General features: G+C 37.4%; 1 protein-coding gene across 7 annotated transcripts in view; it reads right to left on the reverse strand.

Annotated features, from left to right (window-relative positions):
• Window positions 1-574: 574 nt before the first annotated feature.
• LOC310894975 (sodium channel protein type 5 subunit alpha-like) overlaps window positions 575-13,578 on the reverse strand; it is a 28,384-nt gene continuing 15,380 nt past the window's right edge. For 6 of the 7 annotated variants that reach the window (XM_083825720.1, XM_083825718.1, XM_083825722.1 and 3 more), the window contains 9 exons: window positions 12,516-12,670; window positions 11,711-11,884; window positions 11,381-11,488; window positions 9,466-9,744; window positions 8,727-8,780; window positions 6,773-6,910; window positions 6,042-6,146; window positions 5,368-5,638; window positions 575-3,682 (listed from right to left, as the gene is read on the reverse strand). In XM_083825720.1, coding sequence (XP_083681846.1) covers window positions 2,487-3,682; window positions 5,368-5,638; window positions 6,042-6,146; window positions 6,773-6,910; window positions 8,727-8,780; window positions 9,466-9,744; window positions 11,381-11,488; window positions 11,711-11,884; window positions 12,516-12,670 — 2,480 coding nt within the window. In that variant the 3' untranslated portion in view covers window positions 575-2,486. The remainder of the gene's footprint in view (window positions 3,683-5,367; window positions 5,639-6,041; window positions 6,147-6,772; window positions 6,911-8,726; window positions 8,781-9,465; window positions 9,745-11,380; window positions 11,489-11,710; window positions 11,885-12,515; window positions 12,671-13,578) is intronic. The other variant, XM_083825723.1, reaches the window with a different exon arrangement.

Below are 13,578 nucleotides of genomic sequence, written 5' to 3' on the forward strand. Positions count from 1 at the left end.
TCGTTGAATTGTGAAGGTCTCTGGCAAATGGAAGAAAAAAAGTTCTTTGCTTTAAAGTGCAATTTAGCTCCACGGATTTTCCCAAGTAGCTGAGAGACACTGAACTGCATGGTCAGTGTGGTGCCATTAATAATGATAAGTGATAAAGTCACTCTAGCTTAAAATACAGATCCTGATTTTTACTGAAGAAAACAGCTTTTTTTTAATGTTGTTGTTACTTCCACAGTCTTTTTTTTTTTTTTTCTCTCTAACTCTTCTGACCGGGGTGCAAGTATTCAATTCCATTCCAAGCGTTTCCATTACTTTTATTTCCTGTTAATTATGTTTGTCCTTTAGGTAGTGAGATCAAACCCACTACAGATAGGTGCAGTTCTTCTGCATTTAATTTTATTAATCACTTTTTACTTGTTTATTTTAATTTTAAGTGTGAAGGAAAAGAGTTCCCTTTGTATTATTCGCACAGAGCTGTTGACTTTTCTGGTATAAAGCAGATTCACAGTGCACTTACCTTCAAATTTGAGGGACCATTAGTCAAAACTTTTAAAGGTGTTACAATGTCAGGAGTAGCTAGGAGAAGCTAAAAGAATACCACAGAGAATATGAAAATTAAAAGGTATAAATATTTATTTGCAAGCAGTTTTCAGACAGTCTTAACTTGAAACAGAATCTCATTATTAAGTATTTATAGTAAAAGAGAATTTGTGTCCAAAGAGCCCACAATCTGAAGAGGTGAAAAACGTAGAAAAGGAAGGCAACACAGCACAGAACATAATGTTACCATTTAGAGAACGGGTGTTGAAGAGAGTGAGCAACTTGCTACGTGCCATAAGTGGAGTGTACAGCAGGTCCCACTCAGTTGCAAAACCCAGTTTCTTCTCTGGCTGGAGAAAAGCTCACCTGAATCTTGCCAGAACCTGACAAACCCAACAGTGACTGCATGACTACAACTATGTGACAAAGAGAAACAAAAACCTTCCTCTACTGACTTGCATATAACGTGTCTGAAATTTAAATAAATTAAAATGTCAAGGGTAATTTACGGCTATGCCTAGTGCATGACAAAGGATAACACGACAGTCATGAGACAGCAAAGTACATCAGCTAAAAGTATCTACAAAGTACATGTGCAAGGGACAAAAGACCGCGTATTGTTTGGACATAAGCTTTTCTGAGAAACCCAGGCTAGTAAGGAAATGAAGAAGGACAAAGACCTCTGTAAGGAAAATGTGGTGAAGATCATGAGAGACCATGTGCACATAGTTTCACGAGAAATATTTATGATTATATCCATAGTCTCATGTTAACCCCAGACTCAAATGCTTCAACCCGGATTTCCTAAATGTCCACATTACTTGTATTCTGGTTTCTTCTAACCTGTGCAGGGGTAAGGAAACTGTCCCTTCCATCAAAGAAGCAATAGCAGAAGGGGGAGAGGCTCCTACCACCGACACAACACATCTTCCTCAGGTGAAGGCTTCACACCATGGCCTTGGATGATGCTCACCACCATGACCAAGGGCAGCTCAGCTGGTGCCCACAGGGCACTCCCCATCTGCGTCTCTGCCTAAGGGGGTGGTTGAGGTGATGCTGTCAACTTCCCTTCTGTGGAAATGCTTATTTGTGCTTCTCTTCTCTACCTCATTGACAAGAAAGAACTTTAGCATGACATTTAACCATCCTGTCAAGTTTGAGGAAAGCATGTCACAAATGTAATTTGTTAGGGAGTGACTGATAGGAAGACACACAGCATGGCTGCCTCTGCCTTGCTTCCAGAAGAAAATATTAAAAAAACAGTCATCCTGGATAAAATGTAAAACAAGGTTTAACTCAGTTCAGTACAACTTCCGGAATATTAAGAATTGTATTTATTATTTCATTAAGCTGCAGTGACACAACTACAATAGCATACATGCCATGACATTCTGTAGACTGATCACATTGGAAGAAGTCCACTACACTGCGGTGTATCTGTGGATCATGCAGTGGCTATGTTCATGGTACATCAGTCCCCAAACATTAAAAAAATCAACAGCCTTTTACTTAACAGATCTGTAATGAAAGTATCAAATAGGGGGGTAGATTGATAAGTCTTAGCTCCTCTTCCTTATGTAATTTATATGAACAAAGATATTCTTTTCCTGTTCTCTGGTAGATCTTTTGCTGCTCGAGCATCTCTCTGCCCCTTGGGACAGGTCCCTAAAAGACAGCAGGTGTGATGTCAGACGTGACATGATCTGCCACTGCTGTGAACACACCACTGTGGGAGATGCTTTTCAAAGCATTTTTTTCTGCATATGTAAATACAGTACAAAGTTGAAAATAGCAAAATCAAAGGCTACAACTTTGCTGCTAGCATACTTAACCATGGCTAATTTATCATGATCATCTTTGTCAGTTCAAGTTTAGTGGGAAAGGCTGCCTCAGCTGATGTGCATTTACAATATCTGCTTCTGTGAATAGTTCTTCATAACATTGTCGCTGATGACCTATTTAATGTCTGGGGATTGTTGCTGACCTGTAAGTTCATTCTCAATCATCAGATTGCCACTACTGGCTCTTGTGACACTGTCGTATGATGGAGGAAAGGATGTTGAGGAAGAAGTTTCAGACTTTTCAAGATTCCTGCCATAGTTTTCACTCATCATAGATGCAATAAGTCCTTCTTTTTCTGGAGCAGCATCTCCAAGAGTGTCACCACTGTAAGTTCTGTGATGGTACAGGTAAGAAGCATGCTTTATGGAGCGCTGGAGCAAATGACTCCTGTAGGCACGCTGGATGACAGTGGCAGAAGCTTCCTCTTGTCTGTGTCTGAGTGTAGTAGAGATTGGCTCATAGGATTTTTTGGATGGATTAACAGACATGAACTTCTCCTCCATTTGTACTTTTAGCGTATCCATCTCCCCAGAATCTCCTAACACTCTTTTGGTAAAAGCAAACAAGATATCCAAGCAGTGAATCCTGTCTCCACTGACCATAGGCAGGTCCATTGCTATGAGTTCAATTTTGTTTGGTTTCGGTACACGTAAAGGTTCAGCCAGAGCATCTGCAAAGTCTGAAAGTGCAGAGAAAGTTATGAACTGAGTTGCTTCAGGGTCAAATTTCTCCCAGATTTCATAAAAGATGTCAAAGTCATCTTCCCCTAAAGGCTCTGTACTTTCCTCAGTAGCAGCATTGAAGTTCTCCAAAATAACAGCTATATACATGTTTACAACAATGAGAAATGATATAATGATGTAACTCACAAAATAAATAATTCCTATGGCAGGTTTACCACATTCACCTACTCTACCTCTCACATTTGGATCACAAAACGGTGGCCCGGTGTTTAAAAGAGGACTGAGAAGACCATCCCAGCCAGCCGATGTTGTGATTTGGAAGAGACAGAGCATGCTGTTAGCAAAAGTTTGGAAATTGAACATGTCATCAATGCCATCTTCCATCTTCACGTAAGCAAAGTTAGCCACGCCAAAAATAGCATAAATGAACATGACTAGAAAAAGCAAGAGGCCAATGTTAAATAGAGCAGGTAAGGACATCATTAAGGCGAAGAGCAGAGTTCGAATTCCTTTGGCAGCCCGTATGAGTCTCAGTATTCGTCCAATCCGAGCCAAGCGAATAACCCTGAAGAGTGTAGGTGGTAAGAAATGTTCAAGTGCTTTACCAATGCCAGAAAGCAGTAAAGCTAAAATAGAAAGGATAATAACTGGTTAGAATATCACATTTTTGCTTAACTAGTTATAGGATGAAATGATAATATCTATGCAGGTGGAAAATACATGATGTGTGTGCTAACAGCATAGCATAACAACCATTAATAGCAGTTAGAGCTGAAAAAAACAGCTGTAGAAATCAAGCATTATGAGCTACATTTTTCAGCCATGAGAAGACAGCATCTGTTGCACTAAGAATGGCAGGCACTTCTCTATGTACAACTTTAAAAATCCGTATCTGTCAACACTTGTTGATTGATGGTTTTCTTTGACACTGGTTGCATGAATTCTTCAGCAGGTGCAGGTTATGCGTTTACTTTCTGATTTGGATATCAAATACTGAAACTATAGAAAGGGTGGGTGTCAGTCTCTTTTGTCAGGTGACAAGTGACAAAACATGAAGAAATGGCCTAAAGTTGCACCAAGGGAGTTTTAGATTACACGCCATGAAGAATTTCTTTACAGAAAGAGTGGTTAGGCATTGGAACAGGCTGCCCAGGGAGGTGGTGGAGTTACCATCCCTGGTGGTATTTAAGAGACCTTTGGATGTGGTGCTTAGGGACATGGCTTCGTAGTGGACATGGCAGTGTTATGTGATGGTTGGACTTGATGATCTCATGGGTCTTTTCCAGCCAAAATGATTCCATGATTCTAGATAGCTAAACTAAGAAAACAATATATACAATGTCATGGCTATCATTTAGAAAACATAGCCAAGATACACACAAGCAAAACCAGTGAGGAGCATCGAAGTAGTGCTTAACACTGGCATGTAGTTCATTCAGGGACATAGATGGATGTTATTTTGTCATTAGTTTTCATGAAACCTGACAGACCTAGTAGCTCTAGAAGCAGAGGCTGGCTCTTCTAGGTTTAAATATTTTGGATACATTTTTCAGAATTTCCATTCCAGAAACTTCATTTTCTAAGGAAGAGCTATATTCTTACTGCCACAAAAACATAACTCATGATAATGAAACTAAATATTTTTCTTCCCTGAAATGCCTTCTGCTATTTTGGCAGTACTGAGCCTTGGAATAGTTAAATTCGCAGAAGAGATCTTTACACTATTCTTCCATTGCAATCCCTTCTAATTAAAGCTATTACATTTGGGTTGTTCTCTTCTATCCTGTTACACAGTTTGAGCCCTTAATTTCAGTCATCTATGCCTCAGTTTCTGGAAACTGAATTCCAGAGTCTATAATCTAACTCCGATCTTCATATTCTCTATATATTTCCATTCTCTGTTAAAACACAGGTAGCAAAAAGAAGCATTTTTTAACTGACCAAAGATTTCGTAGTTGGCACTAAAACTAACAATGCAAATCATCACGTAATAGAGTACTAGTATGCTAATTCTGTTTCTCATACTGAGAAACAACCTAAAGAACCATCGTGAAAGATTTTATATAACAGAGCCTTCATTTAAAAAAAAAATCCAAGAAAATAGTAGGAATTAAAAATATATAATTTCATGTTATTTGAATGTAATTATGGTGGTTTTTTTTTACGACCATGCAGTTCTTTTTACTCAACACTTTACAATATTCTGATTTCTATTTCAATATCCATTTGCAGTTGATACATTTTAAGTATTTTTTTCTGAAAAGAATCATGATTAATTTAGTAGAGAATTTGCCAATCCAGTTTTACTCACCAAGAAGTGACATGATCACAACAACTATATCAAATATGTTCCAGGCATTCGAGAAATAGTACTGCCTCAGAGCCACCAATTTCACTACGCATTCTGCAGTAAAGATTGCAACGAAGAGTATATTGATCTTGATAAGAATGTTAGTCTTCATTTCACTTTGGTCATAGGTTTCCACCATCATAGTGATCATATTAAGGCAGATGAGAATCATGATGATGACATCAAAGGCTTGACGTGTTACAATGTCAAAAAGGAACCCTTGGTATCTATTCTAGAGGAAAACAAATACACCCGGCATCAGTTATGAAAGTAGGGAGTACTCATCTGCACATGATTTCTAAATAGCACCAGTTTTTATATTGCTAAGTCTCTTAACTATGATAAAGATAGAGAAATTTAAGAAAGGCTGAAAACTCCTTCCCATCCTGAAGTTTAATCAGTTCCAAACTGAATATAAAACTCAATGATATTTATGCGGAGAACTTAATAAATATTTAACTTCTAAAATATTTCAGTACAACCTTTTGGTACAGACTTTGTTTTAAAGTACTGTCTGAATATCAATGTAAAGACTGTATATAAAATTTATATTCAATATATAAAATATGCACTTTTAACTGAATTAAATTAATTTCACAATGAGTTTTCCTTTTGGGGAATTCAGACATTCTTACCAGTGGTCTTGGAATGGGTTTTTGAGGTTTCTTGGATCCCAACTTTTTCATTGCATTGTAATATTTTTTCTGTTCTTCTGTCATAAAGATATCTTCCCCACCTAAGTATATAAAGAAATGTCACTGTTACTTGGTGAGAAAGCAGCACTATTGTAGTTATGATGTCCATATTACTGAAAACTAACATTTCTTTTTCACATCTTGCTGGTACTATTTCTCTTCATGATTTGTAACTGAATCGGAAAAAAAAAAAAAAAAGCAGAGTGGCATAAACATTACATTCACAGATCAGAAGTTCTGGGGTGAAGCCTAAGTAGCTCAGAAAACAAGAAAAGAAAGTTACTGAAAACCTGCGTGGTAACAACTGTTTCCCTGGATTCCCACACCCTGTTGTTATTGAACATCCAAAATACTTATTAGAGCATCTGTCCCAGACTACTTTCTTAGAAAAACGTCTGAGTGCCAAGACAAGGAGCAGTATTTTAAGTGGCTGAAGAGCAGATGTCATTGCCTTTGAAATGTTGGGAATGAGATGGGTGTTCAGGCTCTAGGGGAAAAGAAAAAAGGAAGAACCTCACCCTGTGTGCTACTTCTGCTAACTTCATGACTAATGTTCTAGTAAATGCAAACAAAAGTTATAGGTATTATGTAGAGCTATTATGACCTTGTTCTCTAAAAGCAGAACTGCTGGAGATATAGTAGGTGCCCGGGAGCACAACCAATATACTTATCTTTTTCTTTTGTTGGTTGAAATTGTCAATAATAACACCAACAAAGAGATTCAGGGTAAAGAAAGATCCAAAGATGATGAAGTTCACAAAGTAGAGATACATAAATAAACTGTGCTCCATTTGTGGCTGTTCATTTTTCTGCAGGAATGAAAAGCGACAAGAAACATGACCAATAACAACATAGGTCTAATTGAGAATAATCTTCATTCTGCAGATCCTCTCACAAATTGGTTCCAGGAGGAACTAAAGTTTACACTTTTAATGCTAGTTCTAACAAAAGTAATATAGCTTAAAACTATCAATACTGTGTACCGTGAAATATTGTATATATATGATACTGTTGGAAAGGGCATGAATAATGGAAGAAAGTAACATTTATACTGTGATTATTAGATGCTGCAAAATTCTAGGACTTTGTAGAAAATAATGGGATATTTTTGCTCATGTTGACTACTAGCCTTTTTGAAACTAAAAACAGTCCTTATGAAATTATATGCCAAGAGCAACGCTTGAGAGAAAATTAACAAGAAAATATGGCTTAAAATAATGGTACCACAAAGAGTTAATACTATAAGAGTTTGTTAATTTGATTTCTTTCACAATGTTTGTTTATATAGTTTCCAGCTAGATCATTGCAGACAAGGATAATTTAATTCTTTCTGATAGTGAATGTATTTGCATTTAAAACTTTTAGAACAAATCATATTCTTTGATTAATGGTGAATAAGGTTAGTTTTGTTTTACATTTCTTTTCACACAAAAGCTAATTTTTTTTTTCCTTTTCAAACATGACTTACAATCTTACCATTTGCACTTGATTAAGGCCCCACTAAAGTCAACAGAAACAGTTCCTGAATTGGACATGCTTGACATTATTTTTGCAAACATTTCAGAGGCATTAGTTCACCTTCTTGCAATAAGAACGGGAGCTGTAAAATGCTTAGTACTTGAAAAATCAGGTAAATCATTTAGAATTCTAGGCTCTTGGCATTAAAAATGTTGGGTTTTATTTCTTGGTTTAATGTGGTTTAAATGTGGTTTTTATTTCTTAGCAAAACAAACAAACAAACAAACAAACAAAAACCCCTTTTATGGCTATTATGGATAAAAATAAAGCCAAAACAAGGAAAACAGTTTTTCTGATCAAAACACACACACAAAAATATTATATATGGTTACTTCTAAAATTATTTGATTCCTATAAATTCATGATCAAATTGAGAGAGCCTCTTGATTTCAAATTCTTTGCCTCCAATGACTTACCACCTTGCTCTGTACAACATTGGATGATACTTCTGACAAGACAGCAAATGTTACTGGCAACATAAACAGTAGACAAAATGGTACTAGTGGTGATGCCTGACAATGTATATTAAACGATTGCTTATCCACAACAGCATGAGTCTTGATGAAATTTGGTTTTATATTTTAAACCATGTCACTGTAGAATATTCAAGTTTACTCCAAGCTCGAGTTTCATGACGGGTGATGTGAAAATTAGGTGCCTCCATGTGAGTGGGGACCTTGAGGTCCCCTGATGACTGACAGACATCCAGTTATCAGCAGGGTCAGTGCAGTCTAAAGAGGTGCTCAGCTGACCAGTACAGAGAGCCAGTGAGCTGAAATGCTCCCTAGATCTCTCTGAGCACACTGAGTAGATCTCCATTAAGCTCAGGGGGGACTTGGAGGTGAACTCACATGGAGACCTTACATTATAGATAACTGCATTTAGGTGTGTGAATCTGGAGTTGAATCCCTCTTCCCATTATAACAAATTAGCACTAAGCTACTATGAGTCATTCACAGATAAAATGTTTACATCAGCTGATAAAAGGAATTACTGGAAAGCTTTAGCACAGACAAACAGCAGGCCTCAAAGTGTAAAATCACCATGCTGTTGCAGAAACACATAGAGGTGCTTAACAGAAAATGAAGTTTGTAAGTGGCAACTGACCTCTCGTGAATCTACTGCCGCATACATGATGTCCATCCAACCTTTAAATGTTGCCTAGAATGAGAGATAAGAGCAAATGTGTTGAACTTTTAGGGTAAAAGTCTTCATACCATTTTCAATATCCAAATGACACCAACTGGGGAAAGAGACTCTGCTGCTGTCATAAACATATAACACCAAACTGACTTCAGGGAAACTTGCCACTGCTATATGTGACATCCTCAGCCCATACAGGATCAGAAAGCTTGTCAGGATGGAACAGACCATGCTGTTTTATGATCCTGTCAGGGCAAACCTTCACTACCATAGTTTACTAAAGGCCTGACAACCCTCATGGCTGAGCAAATCTGTACTGAGGCAGATTAAGTCAGTATTCACCCCAGACTTTCTACTGAAGTCGACTCCAGCTCTCAGGCTCACAGACCTGCTTTATTTTCCAAGGTTAAACTGGAGGCTGGAACTGTACTCATCCATCTCATGCTTACTTTATCACCTAGAAAAGCACTTTTACACTTTATCACCTAAAAAAGGTGGGGTCCAGTTTGTCCATATATAACAATACCTCCCCTTTTTCCATTTGCATGTGCTAACAGCACCGGTCTTTGAACAGCCAGCTATGAGGGAAGAGCAGGCTGTGTTAGATCTCTCCTTTCCATCATCCACCGAGATGAGTTAGGAGTTGGCAGGAGGTTAAGTTCATCTGACATGGCATTGGCAAGTGAAGGTAAGCAGCACTTACCACCTGAAGAAGAGCCAGGTAGCCAGAGCCAACATTATCGAAGTTGACTTTAACATTGACCCAGAATATTTTTCCTGTGTTATTATACATTCTGCAGTCTGATAAGTCATTGATTGAAGTATTCAATACTGAATTTTCTTCTGTCATATTGACACATTTCCCAAACTTCCCAGCAAACAGGTTCACCCCCATGATGCTAAAGATGAGCCAGAAGATGAGGCAGACAAGCAGAACATTCATGATGGAAGGGATGGCTCCCACGAGGGCATTGACCACCACCTTGGATGAAATGGCAGAGCAAGAATACATGTAGTTAAACAAAGATGTGAAAAAATGAGCAGTCAATTAGTAATCTCAGCAACCAGAAATCTAACATTTTCCATGTAAATACTGTTTGTAGATGACATGGGTACCTTGAACAAAGACTCACAGCTGCATAGTATCTCTTAGGCCTCAATGGAAGAGTTGAAATGATTTGGTTTGCTGCAAGCCACCACCAAATATGTATACTACAATGTGAGTCCATCCTCTTTTGATGACTTTTCTTTGTTTTTGGTGTGTTTTGTTTTTAACTTTTATAACATAAGATTTATGAAGGATTCTCCCATAAGCAGGAATGCAAAGGACTGTATTATTAAGACTGTGGAAGGTAGTTTGTTTACAAGGACCAGTAAAACTCTCCACTATTATTTTGTTAGATCTACCCTTTTTAGTGGGTTACCACTGTATTTGGGGTCCATAACCATGAGCTAAGGACCTGAGTTGTGGTAGGTGCTGTAGGAACACAGAAGATGTCCATGTAAGTTTTAAGTTCATACCAAGACATAACGAATTGCTTCATAAAACAGAGCAGTGTAAGGAAACAATGACCATGCATCTGAGTTTTCACAAGCAGTGAACTTAGTCAGGTAGCAAAGAACTTGATGAAGAAACAGAAAAATGAAAAAGCATTCTGAAGCTTTTTGGAAACTGTGTCACAAGCATTCTGCATAGCATGACAGAAAGTATGATGATACCTGGTTCAAAATTTACTTCAGACATGGAAATTTTGGTGCTAAATTACCAGAATGCATCAATTTCTTGACAATATTGCAATTGGCGAGCTTTCCATTTCACTTCCAAAAGATGTCCAAAGGCAATCTATATCTCAGCTGCGTTGAGGCTGCATTCCCATGTAAATGTGTGATAGTGATACCACAAGCACATACATCATCGGCGGTCACAGATCAGAGTATATTGCATAGACCAAACTCCTGCCCAAACACAGCAGTGGTTATCACTGCTGTTTCACATTACGGCGTGCAGAAGTTTTGCATATGACTGAGGGAGACTTTCTCTGCATTTGTGCAAGGTAAGGTTTCTAATCAAAGTCACATCCAACAGCTTCACATTGTTCCAGCTGCTCCTTTGACGGAAGAAGGCAGCAAATATTCTAAAGACAAACACTCTCACTTTTTGTAAGAGTAATTATATTTGGAACAATAATTTGGGCAGAGTATGTTTTAACAGTCTAAATCTTCTGTAAATCAGTCCAATAAAAACTTGCAGAATGGAAAGGATTCTTTCTTCTAAATTAGCTTTCCGTGACCATTTAAGAACGAAAACTGTGCTCACAGTTCTTATTCTCTTTTATTTTGGGTTGTCTCAGGAAGACGGGAATGACTAAGTGGCAAAGAAACAAAGTTCTGCCTAGCCTCATTTTAGTTTCAACAGCATTTGGGATTGATCACTCGAACAAAATCTGTAAGGAGCAGCCAGGTATAGAGGAGCACAGAAAAGGTGCCCTTTAAAAACTCATTTTTATAAACCCTAAACTTAACTTGGTGCAGACATATGAACCTCATAAATGCACAGTGTTATGATTCCATTACATGCTTATTAGTGCTGTCAGGCATTAATTTGTATTCAGTCTTACCCTCATCCCCTCAAATCTTGACAATGCTCTTAAGGGTCTCAGAGCTCGGAGAGTCCTAAGAGATTTCACAGCATCCAATGAGCTACCTAAGAGATTTATTAAAGAGACCTGAATGGAGAGATAAAATAAAGTATTAGCAACCTTTGGTGTCTGCTTTTTTTATTCCTTAAAAAAAAAAAAAAAATCAGTGCCCAGAGTGCAATATCCTGAAGCCATCATTACTCGAGGTGAAAGCATCATTCTTAATTTCACATCCAGAAAAAAAAACAGTGATTCTGCTGCTAAGTCCTGCATCAGGACCTGTGTAGAAATGCTGACGGCAGAACTCACATCTACTATAAGAAAGTCAAGCCAGCACCAGGCATTGGTGAAATACTTCTTGAAGCCATAAGCCACCCATTTCAGGAGCATCTCCAGAACAAAGATGAAAGTGAACATTTTGTCAAGAAATGACAACATAGCTTTAATGTGTTTTCTCTCATTTATATGGATGTCTTCAAATGCCTGAAATCAAAATATACAAATAAAATTTAAAAGTCAGAGACAAGCTTTAGAAAATGAAAGTCTACAATCAATAAGACCCCTTCATCATTCAATATTTAACATATGCAGATGTGAACCCCATCTTTTACTCAGAAGCATGTCTGATAAGCTTGTAATTCTTCCTGTCCCTTCTCTTTCTTTTTTCTCTATATTGTACACCTCTGTGGACACATACAGAACATGCACACTGGGATCCCAGGAAGAAAGTATATTTTTAGAAATTAATTTCAAGAACTTTATGCTTTCAGGAGAACTAAAGTACTAAATGTCATTTACTTATTTTAATGATATATAAAAAACTTTATATTTCACAACTGCAAAAGCCAGAAAAATCCAGTATACAACCAGAATGGGAACAGCTTCTGAGAGCTGCATATTTTTAGCATTGCTCTCTCTCTAATTTGTAATAGTATGAATAATAAATTTGCAATTACTACAATAGCGAATAAATGACTGCTCTGAGAAACCTCTTCCTTTCTCTCCTGATGAGTTCAAAGATATACCCCATGTTTTCTGCTGAAAGCAACTTGTCTGGGTGCAATTAAAGCTAAAAATGCTCCTAAAGAAATACATGAAATTGTGCTACACGAACCAAGGCTCCACTGCTCAGAAGAATCATGAATATGATAAAGGATTCAAACCAGGAATGTTCAACAATTTGGTAGCAGGTTTTTCTCAGATTCCACCATGTTTGTCCTCCAAAGTTTAGGGCACTACCCTTATAACAACGAAAGTATCGAACACAACCTGAAAGTGAGAGACAGCAATGAATGTACGTAATGAAAATGAATGCAGATGAAAGGCTGCTCAGGAAACTTCTGGGGCAAGGGAAAGTCCAGGGTCAACATAAACACACCACCTTAGGCTGCTTTTCACGTTTTGCCATGCAAAAAAAAGTAAGGAAACATAATTTTGTTTTCCTCTTAACTGCTATTTATTTCCGGTACACCAGAACAAAAAAGCTAAGAGACAAAGATGTACAGTTATCTTTAGTACTGCAGCATAATATCATCTTTCAAATACTGTTCATCTATTTGAATGTATAGAGCGACGTATTTTATATCATATAACCTGTGAGAATATGTCACCTTCTAGCTGGCATATAGGCTCCATAAAAAGAAATATTTCTTTTCAAGCTCACCAGATTACTTCTGTGATTTTTAATACTTCTTGCAGAAGGGAAGGTGTTAAATGCTGGATTTGGATGCTTATTCATTTTGCCAAGGATAGATTCACTTTAGCCAAAATTTTCATTGCTGTGTGCTCTAGAATAACTCATCTTTTCATTATTATGAAAAATGTTAGTGCTTCTGTCATTTCCAAGCATGAAAATCATGTACGTCTGTATCTCATATTTGTATCTTATACAGATATATATTATATAATAATATATAACTCATATATATGATAGTATATAAATTGTGAAGGAAAAACAAACAAACAAACAAAAAGATTTTATTTCCTTTAATAATCTCAGTTTCTCCAGTGATGTGGATCTGAGATTTGAGATTAGGCAAGGAATGGCACTTGCTCAAGATAGGGACCTTTCTGTGCAGAAATCTGTGTTAGGTACAGATTTGCTACACTTTCAGCTGAGGTCTCTTAACAGTTTTGCCACAGCAAACACACTCCAGCCTAGGACTACAGAGTATGAA

Source organism: Anser anser (assembly GCF_964211835.1).
Source record: "Anser anser genome assembly, chromosome: 2".
NCBI lineage: Eukaryota > Metazoa > Chordata > Aves > Anseriformes > Anatidae > Anser > Anser anser.